Genomic DNA, 22,530 nt, shown 5'->3' on the forward strand with positions numbered 1-22,530 from the left:
ATCCTACGTCGCCAAGGGACCAGAAAGTCAAGGAGACAGTGACTTGAGAATCGAAAGTTGGAAAGCTGAGCCAGGAGGCCCAAGAGACAAGGAGGCTAAGGAACTTAGAGATCCAAGGAATCATCTTGGTAGGTTTCACCAATTTTGTCTTAGTCACGAGACGTCTACTGATCATTCCCCTAATCATCCACCAAAAGCATAGTTTTTCTGACTCATGAGCCACTTAAACATTCAAAGTAACTATAACGAAACCAGGAAGATCTTCAAAATTGCAGATTAAATCAAGAAAACAATTCCATATTTATTCTTCAAAATTTCTACACAATCGAGTTATGTATCAATTACAATCCTAGTGGGATTTTCCACAACGAGGAATCTACAAGATGCAAAATGAAGAAATAAACAACTTGGGAAAAAGAATTAGAGAGTTAGTTCTTGAATTTCAACCGTCAGTTATCTTCAATCTCGCTCAGATATTGTCGTGAAGCTCATGAATGCATGCGTTGTATCGTCTAGGGATGAGGGCGTGTCTAGAGCAGATGATGTGGAGGATGCATTCACTGGATCAGCCTTGTTTTTGCTTTTAATTTTAAGGTCCATTAAGTCATCAATAATACCAGGCCTTGTGATCTCCACAGAGTTTACATCCTTTTCGCCAGTCAGCATCCTTATAACAGTTGACATTGAGGGCCGAAGCTTCATGTCATCTTGTGTGCATAGCAGTCCGACCTTCAAGAATCTACATGCTTCCTCAACATCTAAGCCATCTGTCAAAGAAGTATCTACGATATCCACCAGCTTGCCAGATTCATATAATGCCCATGTCTGCAAGACGAGAAGTCCATTCGTGATATCTGGGGACTGTACCATAGGAAACCATATTTGCAGATTTAGGGAAGTCATTTCATCGGCATAGAGGAACTTATTTTTATCATAAGGGTGTGTTACTTAATACATCCAATAAAGATAAATATGTACTTAAGGAGTCTTACTTAGTACACACAATTGCATACAAGAAAATTTCCAAGGAAGATGCAAAATATCTTCATTGTGCATAAAGAATAATTGTAGATTAAAACACTTCCAAGTAACAGAATTCATAATTCGTAGATTAAAACACTTTCACAGCAGATTTCTTTCCTGAAACTGCCAAGGGCAACAAAAAGTAAATGATTGAGCTCCAACTATTTGGGTTGGTTATTCTACTGAAACTAGACATGGAGTTATATCATCAAGGAAAAGAAGCAAAGACTGTTCAGTTCTCTTGTTTACAACCATAATTCAAGAAGCTTCCAGGTTGAAGTTGCCCTTGAGAGATTTTGATTTAAACTTATCATGACAGATGCCCACTTTGGGAATCAATTTTAACCAAATTTTGAGCTTGGCCATGAAAATTGTCATCAGACCACAACCACAAACCGTAAAACACTCCACTCCTAATGCTATGGGCATAGCAATACCTACTGCCTACCCCAATCCAAGTGATGCATGGTTTCATCCAGAAAGAAAACAGATAAAACTGATTTTCTCCAGAATTATCAACAAGTGTGATTTAACACTTATTTAGGTGCCCTAATATGTAACAAACTCTAAAGCACCGACTGAAATAAGCCAAGCATGGCACTCCCATTTGGCCAAGCTAGCTCAAAGTGCCATGTCGGAACTCAAAATAGGCTCCCTAGTCCCTAATAACCCAACCAAGTACAATAGATAGACTTCACATTAGATGAGGAGAAAATTTTGAGCTTTAATCCAACATCTATCCACTTGATGTGATTCACTTGGGTGACAAAGTCAAACTACAAACCTACATACCTCACCTGAACTGCTACAAATACGGTAAGGTCAGATGTCTGACAAAGTCACCTAACTCTATCAGGTCTTATGTATGTAATGGAGCTGCTAAAGATAATTAACAAGAGACCAAATAAATTATGAACATGAAAGACTGAGGAATCAGCATGACAAGACAAAACACCAATTACCATGTCCATCAAAAATAAAATAAAATAAACATATGATTGTGTGTCAATGAGAACAATGATCAAAGAGCAAAGAGTAGCAGAGGAAGGGAGAGTGAAGAGAAGTAAAGAAGAATATTCAAAACTTACCACATAGGAGGTTCCTTTTCAATGTGGTGTTTGTGCATGGGAAGTATAGGGAAAGTCAAACAGATGACAATTGGTGCAGAAGAAAATAGTAATAAGGTTTTTAAAGTACTTTGTTGTAATTTCAAATATATGTAATGTTCATTGTATGGTGTCCTATATAAGTTTATTTGTAACGTAAAGTTACTTATATAAAAGGGTGAAATTTAAAGGGGCATCCTTTTTTTTTCTAAATCATCAAAGGGCACCCTTTTTGATTTATCATCAAAATGACATCCTATACCCCACCCAATTTTTCCAACCAAATTTACCACTAAACCCACATAAACCATTGCATCCTCACCTGCCTGCCCAAAGACCCAACCAACAAACCCATTGTCCAGAACTATTCATTAACCCCTGTGCTCGTACTTATCTTCTCTTTTCCCTTTATATTTCTCTCTCACGCTCCTTGCCCTTTCAATTGCCACCCAAAGAGATTGTCTTAGGTTCTCAATGAAACTAAGTTGCACAACCCGCAAGGAAGACTCCTTATACCATGAACAATCCATCCAAGGTTAGTATGAAATGCCTAGAAGATGTATGATTTCTGATTTTATTGATCTTAGGGTACATCTCGAGAAATTTTAGGATTTATTGTTTAAGATGCTTTACTCAGTTTTAAGTTTATATACTTTGAAGCATGTGTAGTCATGTTGTTGTTGGAACCCTAGATGATCGTGTAGCAGTTTTACGGTGTTAGATGAACCTAAGTAAGTGGGAATGATTGAAAACTACTATTTTTGGCAAAATTGGTACATTGATCTAAAGAACTAAAATAATAATAATAATAATGAAAAAATTGGTACATTGTTTAAGATGCCTTTATTTTTCAATTTTGAGCATTTAGGCAATTTAGATTTATATAGTAGTTTTAGCTAAAACTAAGACCAAAAGTACTATATAGACCTAAACGGACTAAAATTCACATATGAGTAGTCAGTTGTGCTTCTTTAAGATTAAATTGTTTAAAGAGGCTATATAATATTGGTTAAAATTGTACAAGAAGCTAGACCACCTCAAATTGAAAAATATTCTCTCTATCTGTTGTGTTTCTCGAAGCCTCATTCTATACTATTAGGTATGTTATCAGAGTATTATTAGGTCCATGTAGCAATTTTGGCTCCTTTATTGTGGTGCTCCCTGCAATCCATTGAGTCATCTTATGTCTTTGTTTTCCAATTTTGATAAACTTAGATCCCTATAACGTTTTTTGCCAAATTAGAAAACAAACGCAGAATAAATCCAGGTGGTCTTTGAGTAGCTAGAACACATCAGAGGGTTCATCTGTATTATTTGGGCAGTTTGTGTCTATATAGCAGTTTTGTTAACTGATAGACAAACATAAACTTGGCAAAAACTGAAAAATGAAGGCATAAAATGAGTTCTAAGGAGTACAATGGAGGATTCATTTGTAGAATTTGGGCAGTTTGAGTCTATGTATGAGTTTGCTAACATTGTTATATAGACATTAACATGCCCAAATTATAAAATAAAGGTATTGCACGACTTAATATATTCCGAGGAATATAACAAAGGATCTGTGATATTTGGGTGCTTTGGGTCCATATAGTAGTTTTGACAAGTTGGACCTAAATTTGGCCAAATTGAAAAATGAAGTGTATATTGACTAATATGTTCTAACTTCTAAGTAGAGATTTGTCTCTAATTGAGCAGTTCGAGTCTATGCAATTGTTAAAGTGATACATGCACATAAGCTTACCTAAAATTATAAAACAAAAGTATAAAACAACTCAATAGGTTCCAAAGAACACAACAATTCTCGTTTGTGAAAAAAAATAAGGAGATAGAATGACTAAACAAGTTCAAAGGAGTGTTTGTCTATGAAATTTGAGATACAAGCTCAGGTGATATTTTTGACAAAGCTACCACATGGATCCAAAAATGTCAAAAAAAGATGAGTGAGAGCATAGAATGGTTCCAGACAACCCAACCTTATGTAGAATAAAATCAAAATTGCTTCTACATGAATATCAGATAATCCAAAACAAATATATAAAAATGGAGAAGAAACACAATCAGAAGTAAGGAGGGAGACGACAACATTTGTAGACAAATGAAACAATGTTTGTAGTTTAGCCTATGACAAAGGATAGAAATAATAATGTTATTTGGATGGGATTCATATAGGTTTAAGTGACAGGTTAGATAAAAAAGGCTTGGTCAGGTTTCTTTAAGGTGATCAGGTAAGAGGCAAATTTAGCAAAAACTCTTCGATGGAATACCCTTTTGAAGACAAGGCACCATTTGATGATTCAAACAAAAAGGACATGCTTTTGATTTTTGCCCCATATAAAATATTAGATAATAAAGGGTAGCTGTAGAATATATGTTCTAAATGTATGATAGATGAATTAATTAAATGCGGTAAAAACTTACAGCGATCTCCCGCAGATCTGCAATCGACAATGACGAAGCTCGCTATCGGAAGAGCGATCACAGGATCGGAAAGCCCTCCGCAATTCCACAAACCAAATCTCGCCGCTTTGGATGTTCTCCTCTTACTCTAGTCGCACGATCGCGATTTCTCTCTCTGAGCCTTGGACGGACCCCCTTTATATAGGGAAATACCCTAGGGGCATAATGGACATTTCCATTATGTGTAGTGGGGAACATGGGCCACGTTCCCCACTATCCCCATTTCTAACATCTCCCACTCGTCCAAGGTAAGTCACTAAGACTAGTTCATTCAGGTAAGTCACAAAGACTTAATAAGTCACATAGACTATTAGAGAGTTTGGTCACATAGACCATATGAGAACATCCAATCCATACTTAGAGAAAATGGTTCGTGCGACAGCAAGCACACTGAGCGATAGTTGCTAAGAAGATTGTTACACCTTGACTTAGCCGCTCGTTGAGCAATCAATGCTAATAAAGTTGTTACACTTTGCTTAGCTGCTCAAATAAATTAGAGACACACTCTTCATGGCACATAGCCTCTTTCCTGGTGGCACATAGCCTTTATCCAGGATCCATCCAATCTTCAAGTGACACACAGCCATTATCTTGAAGATATCCATGTCTTGCTATTTACCCAGATTAAATAATTTTCATTTACATCGATATGAACATCTCTAATCCCTTATAATGACCATTATGTCATGAGCATGTTTCATATCCAATATTCACATTCATTTCCGTACATAACAGAAATGGGTCGACCAGTGAATAACAACAAAAGATGTAAATATATTTAATCTTCCTTTTTAGCTAGAATCAATTCATTTTAATCAGTCGCTTTCCTAGTTATGCTCCATAGACCGAATCATCCATAGCCATAGGATACACGCTAAAGTAGCAGACACTGATCAAAACTTCAAGTAGACAGCTAAATAGTCACTAAGGCAAAAATTGAGATTAACATATAATCTCAAAGGTCTCACATAGTAGAGAAACAGGGATTCATTCTCCTACAACCTTTATTGTCGCAATAGCACATGTGGTATGAATCACATGCTACGATGTTATTCTCTTTACGAAAAAGAGTGCATGTTGTCTTCAAATTTAACATCGTACAGATTTCGATCTAGACATACCTAACGTCTAATCCTGAATTCAACATATGAATTCTAATCTGGCTTTCAGTTTAGTAAATGGTGGGTTCATTTACTTTGATCATTATTTACACATAAATGATCTCATCTTGACACAATTATCAAGGCGACCTCAACTTATGAATCATCTCTAATTTCATAATTTCACCTACGTACTGTTTCATAAGTAACGGTCTTACCCTATTTGTACTTAACAAACAGAGATGATTGTCCGTGGTGGACCAATCTCCACCTGCCAACGTACTCACCGAGATCTTACATGAATGTAACAAATACAACGTATACCTGAATAAATTATGGCAAATTACATAATCATAACACAAAGTTTGATTGTTATTTCAATATTGTTACATTCTACGAAGTCCCAAAGACTTTACATGTTCTTTAAATGACTCTTTAGTCATTGGCTTAGTAAAAGGATCTCAAGCATAACACGTGTAGGGACGTACTCAAGAATGACTTTTCTTTTAGCCACAATATCCCTTACAAAATTATATTTAATTTCTATATGCTTGCTTTGCTATGATATTTGGGATCCTTGGAAAAGCTATCGGCTGACATCACGATGAGCGATTCTTTGGACTCCCACTATCCTCGAATTTTCGGATGCTTGAAACCTTCTCAACCAGGTGCTCGCTTCTTTGAGCACGCACACCACGTATTCGACTTCCATACGAGTAAAGCTACACAGCTTGTTTCTTATTCGGAGATGGCGCCACCATTCGAAGAATCATGATGTGGATTTTCTATCATCCAGTCTCCATCCCAATCTGCGTCTGAATAACCTTTCGGACTCATATCGATCCTCGAAAGAGACAATAATCATTGTCGCCTTGATATCCGAATATCCTTTCGCCTTCGGTGTCTCGGTCACGGGTTTGGTGCGACCGAAGCGATCGACCAAGCCCACAACATGCCGATATCGGGCCACAACATAGTGTACGTTAAACTACCAATAACACTGGCGTATGGTTTTTATTCATCTCGCTATTTCCTCCGGAGTTTTAGGACACGTACTCTTGCTCAACACGGTACCTTTCACAATAGGTGTATGTTATATGTTGCAATTAGGCATCTGAAATGATGTAACATCTTATTTATATAAGACTCTTGTGACGAACTCAAGTTAGGACGATCTCTTATGATCTTTACCCCTAAGATGTATTGACTTCTCCCATATCTGTTGTATCAATTGTGATGACACCACTTCTTGACTTCATTCACATATCCTATGTCATTTCAGCTATCAGATATCATCAACATATAATGATAAAATGACGTATTTTCCTTTTCTTTCTTAGGAAAACACAATGATCCTCATTGATCGTCTCGAAACCATAAGATAATACGACTTCGTTAAATCTTATGTTCCATTGTCTTGACGCTTGCTTTAGCCCATATATAGACTTTCTAAGTCTACATACTTTTGCTCTTGGCCTTCAGCAATGAAACCTTCTGGTTGAACCATATAGATTTCTTCGTCAAGATCACCATTAAGGAAAGCGGTTTTTACATCCATTTGATGTAATTCTAAGTCATAATGTGCCACAAAGGCCAAAATAACTCTTATTGATACAAATTTCACTACGGGAGAAAATGTCTCTTCAAAGTCAATACCCTCCATTTGGGTATATCCTTTTGCAACTAAACGAGCTTTGTATCGTTGATCGATCCATCCGCTTTCCTCTTTATTTTGAGAATCCATTTATTCCCAATAGCCCTTCGGCCCGGAGGAAGATCGACTAAGTCCCAAACATGATTTTGAATCATGGACTCCATCTCTTCAACCATTGCAGCTTTCCATTTTTCTCTAACTCTACATCCCAATGCATCCTCAATGGATTGAGGCTCGTCGTCGTCAATTGGAAGTGTAACCAATGCCTCATTCTCAATATCAAACCTCTTCTTAGGTTTGATCTTACGAACACTTCTTCGTAAGTTGGGCTGTTGAGAAGTCAACTCATGACTCGGCATATCACTCCCACTCGGTTGACTAGACTCAGGTATCCCTTTTGACACCTCTCTTGTTGATAATATCTCATCCTCCTCAAATAGAGGAACATTTTTATCAACATCACCTCTGATTGGGAACTCTGTTTCGAGAAAAGTCGCATCTCTCGAGTCTATTTCGGAGATGGTTCCATCTAGTGACTCACCTATGAAAACATAACCTTTGGAGGTCTCATGATATCTTATAAAGATACATTTCTTACCTCTAGGCCCTAGTTTTCCATACTTGTGAGAACTATCATGAACATAAGCAGCTGACCCCCAAGGTCTCAGATTACTCAAATCTGGTTTTCTGCCTGTCCAACGTTCATATGGGGTAGATGGAACTGACTTTGAAGGCACTTTGTTAAGTATATAAGTTGCAGTTAATAATGCATCTCCAATTAGCTTGCGCCATCATAGACCTAACCATTTCAAGAAGAGTCCTATTTCTTCTTTCAGCTACCCCATTTTGCTGTGGAGTTCCAGGGATTGTCAGTTGTCTAATAATCCCTCTATCATTACATATTGTCTTGAACATATCAGACAAATACTCCCCACCACGGTCAGTGCGTAAAGTCCAATAGGAGATTGGCAAATTAGCTTGCGCCATCATAGACCTAACCATTTCAAGAAGAGTCCTATTTCTTCTTTCAGCTACCCCATTTTGCTGTGGAGTTCCAGGGATTGTCAGTTGTCTAATAATCCCTCTATCATTACATATTGTCTTGAACATATCAGACAAATACTCCCCACCACGGTCAGTGCGTAAAGTCTTAACTTTACGTTCCGTTTGATTCTCAACTTCGTTCATATAACGAATGAAGCAATCTAATGCTTCGGATTTGTGAGAAATCAAATACATGACCGAACCTAGAAATCATCAATAAATGTAATGAAATAGGAAGCTCCATGTCTAGCCTTCACATTCATTGGACCACAAATATCCGAATGAATTAACTGCAATGTTGATTCAGATCTAATAGCCTTACCAAATGGTTTCCTAGTTGCTTTTCCGGGAAGACACACATATAGACAATTGAATCTTAGCTCGAGTGCCCAATAGACCCTCTTTAGCTAATCCGTTCTTGTCCTATGTGTCCTAATCTAGCACGCCAAACCTCATCGTTATATCCGCATCACTAGTTAAAGCGATGTTTGAAAAACAACCATCAATAGCATAATTGACATCCGGTTCTACATCAAGAACCATAAAACCATTGTTAAAAACCATATCCGATTGACACCGAGTCGATCTTAAGTTCAACAGACCGTAAAAATTAATACAATACCCTAAATCAAGAAGACACGTAACGGAAACAAGATTCGCCGAATTTCGTGAGCATACAGACATCACGTAGAAATAAAACTCTACCACCACGTAGGTTGAGTTTGCACCGACTCCTTCGACTTCAACTCTTGCATTATTTCCCACATAGATCCACTTGTTGCTGGTACCCGCCGGTACTCAACAAATGTAACTCGTTCCCGAGCTACACGGTTGGTTGCTCCGAATCTATAATCCACAAAGGATAAGAATCGTTAACAACACCGAACTAGCAACAAAATGCTCTTGAAAAGAAGACACACTGATTTACCTTTTCTACCGCACTCCGGCAAGTGGCCCTTTTGCCACAGCTTAAAACAAGTCAACTTGTTTTAGGTTTCTTTCCTCTTCTTGACTATCTTCTTGATTGGGCCCTGTCCACAGTTTCTTCTTTCCCTTCCTTTCTTGAACCATTTCTTTTCTTGGATCCATACGATCCTGCAGAACCTTCCCACATAGTTGTCCGTAAATCATGATTCAACTCTCTCGCCTCCATTCTACATGGCGTGAGACATCGGTGAAAGTCTTGATACTCTCAACGTGAGTTAGGGTCTGCTTCGTGTTTCAAGAATTGGAAGTGAACGTGATAATTGCTTGAACCTGTTGTTCATCATCAACTCATGACCAGCAGCTTTAAGCTCCCGAATCACGTTCGACATCTCCCGAGGTGTTGAACCATTGACACATTCGGACGCTGTAGCTGTCAAATTTAATTGTCAGTCAGTCGACTTTCGGACTTACTCCACTGTATTTTTCTTTAAAGGCAACCCAGACTCATGAGCTGAAAGATACGAGGTCGTCCACCATTGAACTAATCAATATACCCTTTGCGGTGAGTCCTTTTCTTCCATACCTTATAGGCATCAATGTCATGTCTGTGCTGTTGTGTGGGACCATCCGCAGTACTTCCATAACTGATTTCTGACCTCTAGAACTTCTTGTTCCTCAAGTACATATTATTCTCTGAGGTGCCGGATCTTATAGTTATCCCCATTAAGTTTTTCACCTTTGTTGAGTTCAGCTATTATGTTTTTGGTTGCCATAATCTATCATAAATAAACACATTATTTAGTATTCATGTAAATCATATGTATGCAATTTATGATTGACTTAATATTACTTTGAGTTAGTTTACAAAATCAAGTGACAACTGTGTTTTCACTCATCATCCGTATGACCAATCAAATTAATATTAATCAATTCTATTACATACATCCCAACAAATGAACTAATAATTTATAATATCATGAATTCATTAATTAAATGAACTAATCATTTAATATATCATGTTTTTTTTAATTAAATGAACTAATCATTTAATACATCATGAACTAATCATGCATCATGTCAAGCAAACAACATAAATAAATGAACATATCATTAATATAAAATTATCTGCAAATTGTTAACATATAACCAACTGACATGAAATGAAATGGACTAACTATTGTTCATACAAACGACAATAAAAATAACAGAACTCTAATAAACTAGATAGGCTACCGTCACTCTCATTAGGATAGACACTAGTGCAGTGACCAACATTATCCCTTTCATCCTGGACTCATTTGGGGTAATCTCAGGCAGGACAACTTCAAGATTCTCTATGGGATTCTCAATTGGATCCTTTTCTGGATCCTCCTCGATCATTTCTGGGTCCTCTTCAAACTCTTCAGAATCCTCTTCAGCCATATGGTGAAGCAGTTCCTCATATAATACTGAATGTGTGACGCGTCCTTAATGACACCCCCAAATATAGTCTGCTATCATCCTAGGATTTTCTGGCAATGAACGCGTCAAAGCCCAAATCCTATAACTGTCCAGGATGGAAACTCTTCTCGCTCAAGTTTCCAAGCAGATCATCAAGTCGTCCAATGTGTATACTCTATCTCCTGAATCTGCTTCCTGAGCTGATTTCGTCGCACTTCGCGACGAGTCAATGTGGTAATCGTCCGTGCCATTTGAAAAATTGAAAATAAATAAGTCAGTACAAAACCGACTAACCAGTACAAAACCGGCTTATTTCAATTTATACAGGCATAGTACCAACAACATAATCAATCAAGAAAAACAAATCTTCTCGATTTTCAGGAGTTAAGTCAACAATTAGAACTAATCTAATTGGTCAAACCCATCGGATCGGTTGATTAGGGATCCAGATCCTAAGCTTGGTCCATTGTCCTTAATTAGAACTAATCTAATTGGACAGGGATTTTTGTACCTATGTTCTGTTAATTTTCCTCTAAGTCCATTTCAACCAATTTCAGACTTATTGATCAAACTCAGATCCATTTGATCAAACCAATGCCCATTGGTTTAAGTCTGACCAATTAGAACAAATCTAATTGTTTTTGATCAAATCTGACCCATCAGAACAAATCTGGTCATTTGATCATATTTGGTCCAAGTCTAATTAATTAACCCAAATTGATTTTGGGTTTGGATCAAATTGATTCGATTAAACCAACTAATGATTTAAACCTGAACCGGATCCAAAAAATGATCAAAATTTATACCAATGATTTTGATCATTTATCATTAATGATAAAATTAATTGAACTTATTTTCAATTAATTACTGTATGCATCCAAATTGAAATTAATGCTACGGTAGGCATGCATCCAAATTAAAAAAAATGCTACAGTAGGCATACATTAGCATGAAACAATAAGCATGCATTAGCATATTTCAACGATGCATCATTTGGCAAACAAAAAATTATACTTTAATTAAAAAACATAAGCATATTATGTTTCTTAATTTCATATGCATGCAGTATTTTCGTTCACGGTTTTTTTTTTATTATTTGATTTTTCAAAATCAAACTTTATCTCACACGAAGCACTGTGCTTCGTTATTCTGCCGATTTCTCCGCAACTGCCCCCAGCCTCACAGCGACGAACACTGTACAGAAAATTCAAAGGCAGCCTCGAGTACGCCGTTGGCCAACACACAGAGACAAACTCCATGATTGTTCATTCGAGACCTTTCAACAGACGTTGATTACGGCTGCTTTTGATGCCGACGACTGTAGCAGATTGCAACATGAACGCAATATGCTTGGCTACGGCAAAATTAGACGGAAGACGGACTCCGTTCACGGCAGCAATTTTAAACAGGAGATCGCACATACATTTAGAACAAACTACGCGCTCTGATACCAATGTAGAATATATGTTCTAAATGTATGATAGATGAATTAATTAAATGCGGTAAAAACTTACAGCGATCTCCCGCAGATCTGCAATCGACAATGACGAAGCTCGCTATCGGAAGAGCGATCACAGGATCGGAAAGCCCTCCGCAATTCCACAAACCAAATCTCGCCGCTTTGGATGTTCTCCTCTTACTCTCGTCGCACGATCGCGATTTCTCTCTCTGAGCCTTGGACGGACCCCCTTTATATAGGGAAATACCCTAGGGGCATAATGGACATTTCCATTATGTGTAGTGGGGAACATGGGCCACGTTCCCCACTATCCCCATTTCTAACAACAGCCCGGTGCACAAAACTCCCACCATACGGGGTCCCAGGGAAGGATCCATTGTACGCAGCCTTACCCTGCTTTTTGCAAGAGGTTGTTTCCAGGATTCGAACCCGTGACCTTTTGGTCACATGGCAACAACTTTACCGTTGCGCCAAGGCTCCCCTTCATAAAATATTAGATAATAGCTAATAGAAATGACATTAATAAGTGTTATAATAAGATACATGGTAAACATTAATATGTATATCAATTATTTTAACTAGTATACAATACATATTAATTATTAATTATACGTAATAAATGATATTGTCAGATATATTGTAATACATGAGAAATTTGTTTTAAATTATTGATAAATTTGATAATGTAGGCAAGAAAATATCTAATAAATAGTATCTAATTAATTGATAAATCAGCTATTTTAATATTATAATATCGATATTACCAATACCAAAAATAATAATTGCAACAATTATATAATTATTTATGAATTAATATTTAATTATAATTAACATAAATAATAATAGACGAAATAAAAATATTTACATAATCAATACTAAAAATAATAATAATAATAATATATTGATTATTTATCAAATATAATTTAATTATTATCAAATTAATCATATTAACTATACTGAAGTAGCACTCAATTAATATTTTCTTAACATGTAATACCCAATATTGATCAATCTTATTAATAATATTTTCAGATCTTTCGTACCAATAATAATATTTACTTAGTTATAGGAATTGTTCAATCAATGTTAACCGATCAGATTAGTGAGTGTATAAAAATAATGTAACAAAAATACTGGTATACTTACAATATCACACAATATGATATACATACTAATATACACATCCGACTAATATTATAATATTAAATTAATATTTGCTGTTAATATTATTATTTTTATAATTTTCTCTTGTTATTTCAATTTTTTTTTGTCAATTTTGATTCTATTAATTCTACTAGTTCTACCAATCTGATATCAAGTGTTTTGAACAGAAAGTAACGATATTCACACCATGCCAATTACAAAAGGGCAGTATTGTAAATATACTTCCAAATAAGGTCAAGAGAGGGGAAAATGTCCAAGTATTTTAATCAAACAAGTCCAAATAAAAGATTCAGTAATCTTCGATTATTATTTCATATGACGTGTGCAAACACAAGCAAATATCCTTTCCTAGCTGGTCGTACCCAACAAGTTGAATATAAAACGTTGCTCAAAACTATTACGAGAGAATCTTATTTAGTATGCCAGGATTTCAAGATAATTGCATTTATTCTGAAACACACAGTTCCCAATTTGACAATATGATTAGCAAACACCATGACAGTACTTCACATTATTTACAAAAATATAAAGTTTCTCATATGTGCAATGCCTCTGTCATATTTCAAAACTATTTGCAAGCTAGAGTATCCAACCTAAACAAAAATGCCATGACAGATACGAATCTTTCATAAACAAAATATTGCTTACTGGAATATTTACTGTATGTGAAACTTAAAAGCCATCATCTATTTCATACTTACCCTTTCAAGGAGAAATTGATCTTGATAAGGCAGCCTTGTATTTGTGTTGCATCTTCCACTGACAATCTCCAGCAGAAGAACACCATAACTATAAATATCTGACTTCCTTGTCACTTGTCCACGAATCGCATACTCAGGTGCTAAGTATCCTCTGCACAAAGAAAATGAAGATTTGTGAGTACATTAAAGTAAGAAGCCATGGAGATTACTGCCACTGGCCTTATTTTACTATGCAGAAAATTTTAAATACGTTACAAGGTCCAGCCTCAAAATCAGTTTAGATTTCTAAAATGGAGTTCAAGAATAGCAGATAGTTTGATATATTACATCAAGCATGGTTGGTTTTACATTTGTCTACAAATAGATGAATTTCAGACAAGAGGACACCCACATTGTTCCAGCCACTCGAGTACTGACATGTGTCATATTAGTTGGTAGAAGCTTTGCTAAACCAAAATCAGAAATTTTTGGTGTTAGATCCTTATCGAGAAGAATGTTGCTTGCTTTAATATCTCTGTGAACTACATGTGGCTGAACTTCTTCATGAAGAAATGTAAGTCCACGAGCAACACCAACAGAAATTTTGACGCGTGTTCTCCAATTGAAATGAATGTTATTGCGGTTGGAACCTGAAACAAGGTAGTAACTAGAACATTATTGTGTGCTATAAATGGAGGGTCTAGCTGTTAGTCTGCTAGTAAGTCAAGATACATGGAAACTAATATAAAAGGCATTAAGAAGCAAATTAGGTACCAAGAAGGCATTGTGCGAGGCTATTGTTCTCAAGATAGTTGTAAACAAGAATTCTGTGAGATCCCTCTACACAGCAGCCATACAGCTTGACGAGATTGTCGTGGATTATGCCAGAGATCACAGTAATTTCAGTCAGAAACTCCCGTGCTCCTTGCTTTGACTCAGAGGACAGCACCTTTACAGCAATATCTTTTCCATCTCTAAGTCTTCCCTGTATCAATAAACTGATGTCAAAAGGTGTTTTTTCTAAAATTATTAGCTTTGATAGTCTACACAATTTAGTAAATCACCTTATACACTGAACCAAAACCTCCTTCTCCAATTTTGTTAGCTGGACTAAAACCGTTTGTTGCATTTTTCAGTTCCTTGTAAGTGTAGATTGTAACACTTTCGATTCCAGGAATGTCTGGTGGAAAAAAAAAACATGTCAAAACTTCAAAGAAAGGTAGAATAATCTATTTGTCTGCGTTTTTCAGTTCCTCGAAAGTGTAGATTGTAACACTTTCAATTCATGATTGTCTGAAAAAAAAAATAAGAATGCTAAACTTTCAAAGACAGTTGGAATAAGCTATTGTAAGTATCAAAGCAAATAAGTTAAATGCAAGAACAACATCAAGGGCATGTTACCTTCACGGAATTGGTTATGTTGCTGGCGTGAAATTTCTTTCGTCCTGAGTATGCAAGAAAAGCAAGCCATCACTGAATGATTATTTATCAAGTTTCTTTATAGATGTAGATTGCTGGGGCATATCAATCAAGAGTTATCTGCAAGACCAGACATAAGTGAGGGAAATATGACATAAGTTTAAGTGTTAAGGCACACCAAGGTCATAGGTGAACTTAGTCATTTATTAAAAACAATAATGAACATACTCCAATCAAGAGCCAAAGCTTGTATCAGAATAAAGCATCACATCATTGAGACCTAAAAGGACATTTGCAGTGTATTCAAGAATGTGGTTCCTGGTTCACAATATGCATCTTAGCTGAAGAGGTGGAGTAAGCAACAAAGAGAAGGCATCTTATAGGGATATATAAACATACTACATGCACGCGCACACAAGTACACAACAAGATGGTTAGCACAGAATGGGCTACCAAATATCAATGAAGTGATAAGTTTCTTTTGCAAAGTAATTGACAAGATGTAGGTTGAAATGTTAACTTTAGTGGAAAATCAGGATTCCTTTTTAGGAAAATATGTTGGCCCGTCATGAAAATGGCAGACATATTATTCTCAGTATAATAAAATTTAAGCTGCTTGGACACCTCAAGATAATGTACCTATCAATTAGGTCAAGTAGAATAACTATGCACAAAATATGACTTCAGCCAAGAAAAAAATGAAGTATATACTTCACTAGATTTCCAAGTGAGGTTTCATAACAGAACAGACTAGAAAAGGTTCTTGACACAGTAAACATGTTGCCAGCATTGAGCACATTTGACTGGGTTTTCACCCTGTGGATTCTGAACTCTGAATTTTGGCAACAACTTCTGGTGCCTTCACCAACTTGGTAAGCTTGCATAAAACCTTGTGATAGCTAGACAGCAAAGTATTCAGTTTGTTTCAACATTAGGCCAACAACCTAGTGCCAGTTCCAGCCAGTCCAATAGTGTCAAATAAAGACTGATTTTCCTACAGATAGAAGTGTTCAGTGTTCTGAAACTCAGATGTTCTGAGACAATTTGAAGGTTTTGGAAGACCAAGGAGCTTGTATCAAAAATGATTATCTTCTAGGGTTTTTTTTTGTCCATGGAGCGTTAAAAGTTAGGTTTACATCTTCTCAGAGTTGAAAGTTCACCATAATTGAAAGAAATATAGGGAGGATTGAAAGGCCACTTGTACAAAGTGTGGCCAATGCTCTCTGATTTTTTATTATTCTTTTTCTCAATTATTATATTCACTTAGATTTTCTCTATAGACAAATGATGAAACCCATTAACTAGGTGTCCTTCTGATTATTCTCCCACGAGAGTTGAAGATTTTATCATATGAGCTTGTAGTGGAAGTTATTCTACACTCTAGAAGCATTGAAGTTGGACATGTGAATGCCTACTTTAAAAAAAAGGCAATCATGTGCATAAAGCTCCCACCAATGCGGGTCTTGAGGAAGGATCTATTATACACAGCCTTACCCTATTTTGCAAGAGGTCGTTTCCAAGACTCAAACTCCTAATCTCTAAGTCATACTTTACCGTTGCGACAAGGCTCCCTTTCTTGTGAATATCTACTTTAAGGCAGGAAAATCTAATAAGCAGTGTTAGAGTGCCCTTTGACTTCATCTAACAGATTAATGGTTTGTATTTTTTATTTTTTTACCAAAGAGATAAAAATGTCATGATAGGGGTGTATGGTGGAAAAAATCCTTGGGATATTAAATTTGGATCCACAAGTATGTGGTTTGAAAAGTGGAATCTAGCAAGCAGTTTTAGAGTCATCTCCGTCCGTCCAGTGGCATCTAAGGCACTAGTGATCCCAACATAAAGAACATCAAATCTTCCTAGGTTGTACAAAGAAATATCTACATCCACTTCCAAATTCGTTTAACAACTATATCAAAATGAGAAAGAAGTCCTTTCAGATTTAAGCCATTAGATACCTTGCCTTTTTAAGCATCCCCTGGAAATGTTCATACTATCCATATCATTTCTCACTGTTTGGACTCAAGGGTTCATGCCGTCTCCTTGTATAAATCCAACATAAGAATAAAGATCAAAATTCAAAACCCACCATGATAATCTAATCCCAAAATTTTCTCACACCAGACTTCATCAATGTAATAACTTCAGTATAAACAAATAAATTTCAGATCCGATAAAGTGCACTATCCGCTCCATACAACTGCGAAACTCAGATAATAGACAAAAATCGTGCACCAATAAAATGAGTAAGAATTATTTATAGTAAACGGGGAAAAAACACCTTTGAATCCCAAAGCGGAGGTCGCCTCTGAAGCCAAAACACCCCGCTGAAAATTCTTCGAATCAACTACTCTAGCTATCTCCTCCCTCCGGCAAGCGTCCGCCGCCACGCGCTTCCTTCTCACTGCCGTCAATCGCAAGATCCAAAAGCGTTGAGGGGAGAGAAGCATCGACGAATCAGGAAACACCAGCTCGACCCGTAGCGAGCGGAGAACGCCGGAGAGAGCCGCTGCCGTCGACCCAAGCGAGAAGATCTGAGCGAGCAGCGAGGCGCACTGGAGCTTATTATTTGCCTCGTCGCTGTGGAACAACTTGACCAAGTCAACGATTTTGATCCCGTGTGAACCGGCTCCAATCTGGTTCAAACCACGTCCGGTCCTTATAGTTTGGGCAAAATTCTCAAAGATCCCCTCTTTGACAGTTATTGGCAGTCAAAATCTTATGCCTTCTAAAATGGGTCCTTTTGAAATTTTGTCTTTAATTGTGAGCTCGATGGGGACGATGACAAACACTGGGAACGGATGGCGCGTGGCGGTCGTCTTTAGGTGCATGCACCTGGCTTACCTGCTGACGAGCGCATGCGCAGTGCACCTGGTAATTAATACCGAGATTAACCAACGATTAACAACAAAGTAGCAAGATTAATTGTTTAATTATTCGTCCCATTTTTTATGCGTTTAAGATCGCGGAAACGAGAGAAACTCATAAATCAAAGTCGCTATTGGTGGCGCAAAACTACTCTTGTGAAACTCGTGTCGTTTGCCATTTAATATTTCGTTGCTGACTAGATCGTTGACCGCATGCTTGCAAAACGCCCCCTTATAATTTTACTATTATTAAAATGCTCCTCTTAACTGCATTAAAGTACCCTTGCCTTAGTTTGTCAACAAATTTTTGGTGAACTACTTGTTTGACTTAACATAACGCATAATAAATTGTATCCAATATGACTTATAAATTTTAAATTATAATTTATAAAAATGTGGCACAGATAAATATTTTCATATAAAATGTAAAAGAATAGACTTGATTGTGAAAATATATATTTTGTATTACGAAACTTTTTTTAATTACGAGACTCTTTTTAATTAATTATAGGGGGGAAATTACCACTTTAATAGACAATAATTTATATCTAATAATTAATAATTAATTAACTTTTGGAAAGATAAAATAATTTTTTTCATTCATCAAAAATGACCGGCGTGTTCTTAGTTTATTAGATATCTAAAAATCGAATCTTAATTTTGACAAATTAACTAATAAACTTTTTTAATAGATGATTGATCTAAATATATTATGCTGATGAAGCATTCGATGGGACGCTTTCTGATTTATTCAAAATGATTGATAAAATTTTTTTCGTAAGATCAAATTAATTATTTTTAAAATTATTACCAACTAAAAAATCGATGTTAGTTTTTGAATTACATCAAGTGAAATAAAATAATGAAATAATTTAGAAAAAGATTATTAGCTTTTTTTATAAAAGAGATTTGACAACTTATTTTTAAGATCGTACTCAAAGGAAAAAAGGAAATGGTAGGAACATTTATTTTTTAAATAAAATAAAATGGTAAGGTCAACAGGAAATATTGATTGTTCTATTCTAATGACGCAAAGGAGAGTTGACTTGAATATTATTATTAGCTTGAGTTTGGATAACAATGGGCAATTTCACTAATTTCTCACTCTTCCTTGGAAACCAGGGAAGTTCTCTTCAATTTTCTTTTATTATTTTTCTTAATTGTTTCTCCTTGTCTATTGGTTTTGGTGTAATTGTTTTTTCTTTTTTTCCTTTTGTGCTATTGATTGTTGTGCAACCCTCACAATCCTTTTGATGGGCCAAATTTACTTTAGTTTTACAAAGTGTGGGCTAAAATTCATTCAGATCAATATTTTCTTATATATTATAAAGCTCTAGCTTGTTACCATGAATTTTACTTTCCTATATTAAATTTTAAAGATAAATTTTATAAAATAAGGGTTAAACATAAGTTCAATATTAAATTATAAAATAAGTAGCCGCAAGGGAAAGGCAAGTGTTAGCCTAACCCGGCTTTAACTGGGGGTCCATTTTAGGGTTTAGTGGAAAAGTCAATATATTTAAGAATTTATCCATACATTTAACCATTTTAGCTTAGAGATTTTTTTTCCGATGATTAGTTAGGGATTATATATTAAACACTTTCAGACCATAATAAATATATATATTAATCCAGAATGAGAGATTAAAAAGTATTAATAGTGATAAAAAAAATAAAACTTATAACTAAGGACTTAATTACAAGTTTTTTTTATATAATGCAGGTGTGGGTGGCCCTCCCTGGTTCGTCCATCGACTAAATCCACAAGCACTTGTGCTAGTGTGTCACCATCTGACTTTCACATATCATCCATCACTGTAGGGTTGTGTGCAGTCTGAATCGATCGAGTACTCGAACCGTGGATCCTTAATAAAATTTTGTCCTTCAAATAAAGTGTTGGGATCTGGTGGTAGTGTAATCTAAGTATGGACAAAATAACGGTATAATATCATTTTGGTGAAGTCAAGGTTAGAGTTAGACTTTATTTTTTTAAAATGAATTTGCTCCGCACATAATGCTCATGAAACACAGCAATCATCTCTCAAGATATAACGACTTTATCTTACGAAAGTAGTACTATAAATCGTAAGACTTCCAAATCGAAGAAACTTCTCGAACTCTCCAAATGTAAGTATGAAATATAATGTTTACTTTGAATTGAAATGAATTGAGTGAGTGAAATGAAAAGGAGAGGGGTATTATTTATACTAAGTGCGTGAAAGAGTATAAGAACATCTTGGTTCAATTAGATCTCAACGATTCAACTTGAATTGGATGATTTAGATTATATCCCTTCTCAAGAGAAATAATGTATTTTCATTTGGATGTCAATCAATGATTGAGATTGATCCATCCAAAGAGTACTTATGCCTTCTCAAATCAAATCGATGAGTTAAAATTGTCAATTTTGATATAACAATATAGATTTAATTTTCCATTTACAATATGTTTCCAACATGAAAGTGCTCGTGCATACCGTGATCCTCTAGGAATTCACCTTAAAGTAACTTTACCATTGTATATATTAGAGTGTATACTAAAAGATTAACTTTTGTAAACATTTATTTTTTGAAATAAAAGAATCACATTGGTCAAAATCCATATTTATTTGTTAAATGTAATTGTTCAAATAATTTATATAGTAGATAACATGGTGTGCGGTGTCACACATAGAAGATAATGTTATCGGTTCTTTATAAATTATAAACAGTTGTTCACGACTAAGATGGAAAAGAACAAACCATCGGAATAGTCGTAGTGTAATTAAGTATTAGTTTATCTTGATTAATAAATTACACTGGTACACTCTAAGTGTATTGAGTAGACCATTTTAGGTAAGTTCTTTTTGTACTGACTTAATAAAAGAACTAGACCTTAGTTATTATGGAAGAGTGTGCTCTTGATCCTAATATAATAACAAGCACATATATTTAATATTTATTTCTTTGACTTATCAAAGGGTGAGGTTTAGCTCGATAAATCAGTATGCCCGATAAGTTGGGAAATGATATTACTTATAATGTGTGTTGTTGATTATAGAAGGAATCTGTGTCCTAGTTATCTAGGTTGAGAATGTCCTCAAGAGGAGCTCATAAGGATTGTCATGTTAAACCCTGCAGGTGGACTTAGTTCGACATGACAATGAAGTTGAGTGACACTACTCTTGGAGCTAGATATTAATTAAGTGAGTTGTCAGTAACTTACTTAATTAGTGGACATTCGTTATCTTAAACGCAGGGAGACTAACACACTCATGAATAAGAAGGAGCCCATAATGTAATTTGGGATTGGTGTGGTAGTGCGATAATAACTCTTTAGTGGAATGAGATATTATCAATGAACTTGAGTTGTGTGTTCGGGGCGAACATGGGATACTCAAGTTCATCGGAAGGTCAAAACCAATTTCTCCTCTAGGTCTCTGTCGTAGCCTCATTAAAGCCTCAAGTTCATCCAAAGAAATGCACATCTTGGTATCCAAGAAGGGGGTCGGTCCATTGCTTGGTGACCAAGCAATGGCCGGCCACCATATCCTCTTAAGGGGTCGGCCCCTTGCTTGGTGCCCAAGCAAGAGGGGGTCGACCACAATAATTCAAACAAGGAGGGGTGTTTTGAATTTTTAAAATCTTCTCTTTGTATAAAACCACAAGTTTTAAAAGAGATATTTTAAATTTAAAAATTTTCCTTATTTGAATTAGGCCACATGTTTTAAAAGAAAGTTTAAAAGTTTTAAAAACTTTCCTTTTTTAACCATCTTCATGGTTTAGAAAAAAAAAGAAGAGAAGTTTTAAATTTTAAATTTTCTACCATCATGTTAAAAAAGAAAATTTTATAAGAGAAGTTTTAAATTTTAAAACATGGTTTTAATTTTTAAAACTTTCCTTTTTTAACTTCTACTTTAGGAAAGAGAGTTTGTAAAAATTTTATAAGAGTTTTTCTTCTTGTAAAATTTTATAAAAAATATATTTCCTTCCTCTTTAAGGGGGTCGACCACCCTTACTTGGTGCCCAAGCAAGGTGGCCAGCCAAAACAAAATAAAATTAAAATCATCATCCAATGATTTGGTGATTGATTTAATCAAGAGGAAAGAAAAGAAAAATTAAAAGGGAAAAGGAAAAACAAGAGAAAGATTTTAATTTTTTGTAAAAATTCTTCCCTTATTTGCCTTGGGCAAGTAATATAAAAAAGGGGGT

At 35.6% G+C, this 22,530-nt stretch overlaps 1 protein-coding gene across 2 annotated transcripts; it reads right to left on the reverse strand.

Annotated features, from left to right (window-relative positions):
* Positions 1-276: 276 nt before the first annotated feature.
* On the reverse strand, positions 277-18,072 carry LOC122046343 (cold-responsive protein kinase 1-like). Of its 2 annotated transcripts, none has more exons than XM_042606991.1 (7): positions 17,755-18,072; positions 15,456-15,593; positions 15,119-15,234; positions 14,829-15,039; positions 14,467-14,704; positions 14,076-14,226; positions 277-825 (listed from the first exon to the last, which is right to left on the reverse strand). In XM_042606991.1, exons 2-7 carry the CDS (start codon positions 15,523-15,525, stop codon positions 460-462), a joined length of 1,152 nt encoding a protein of 383 aa, XP_042462925.1. In that variant the 5' UTR covers positions 15,526-15,593; positions 17,755-18,072; the 3' UTR covers positions 277-459. The 2 variants fall into 2 exon arrangements, with proteins under 2 accessions (XP_042462925.1, XP_042462924.1); XM_042606990.1 differs by having other exon boundaries at positions 277-861.
* Positions 18,073-22,530: the final 4,458 nt, after the last annotated feature.

Source organism: Zingiber officinale, chromosome 2B (genome assembly GCF_018446385.1).
Source record: "Zingiber officinale cultivar Zhangliang chromosome 2B, Zo_v1.1, whole genome shotgun sequence".
Taxonomy (NCBI): Eukaryota; Viridiplantae; Streptophyta; class Magnoliopsida; order Zingiberales; family Zingiberaceae; genus Zingiber; species Zingiber officinale.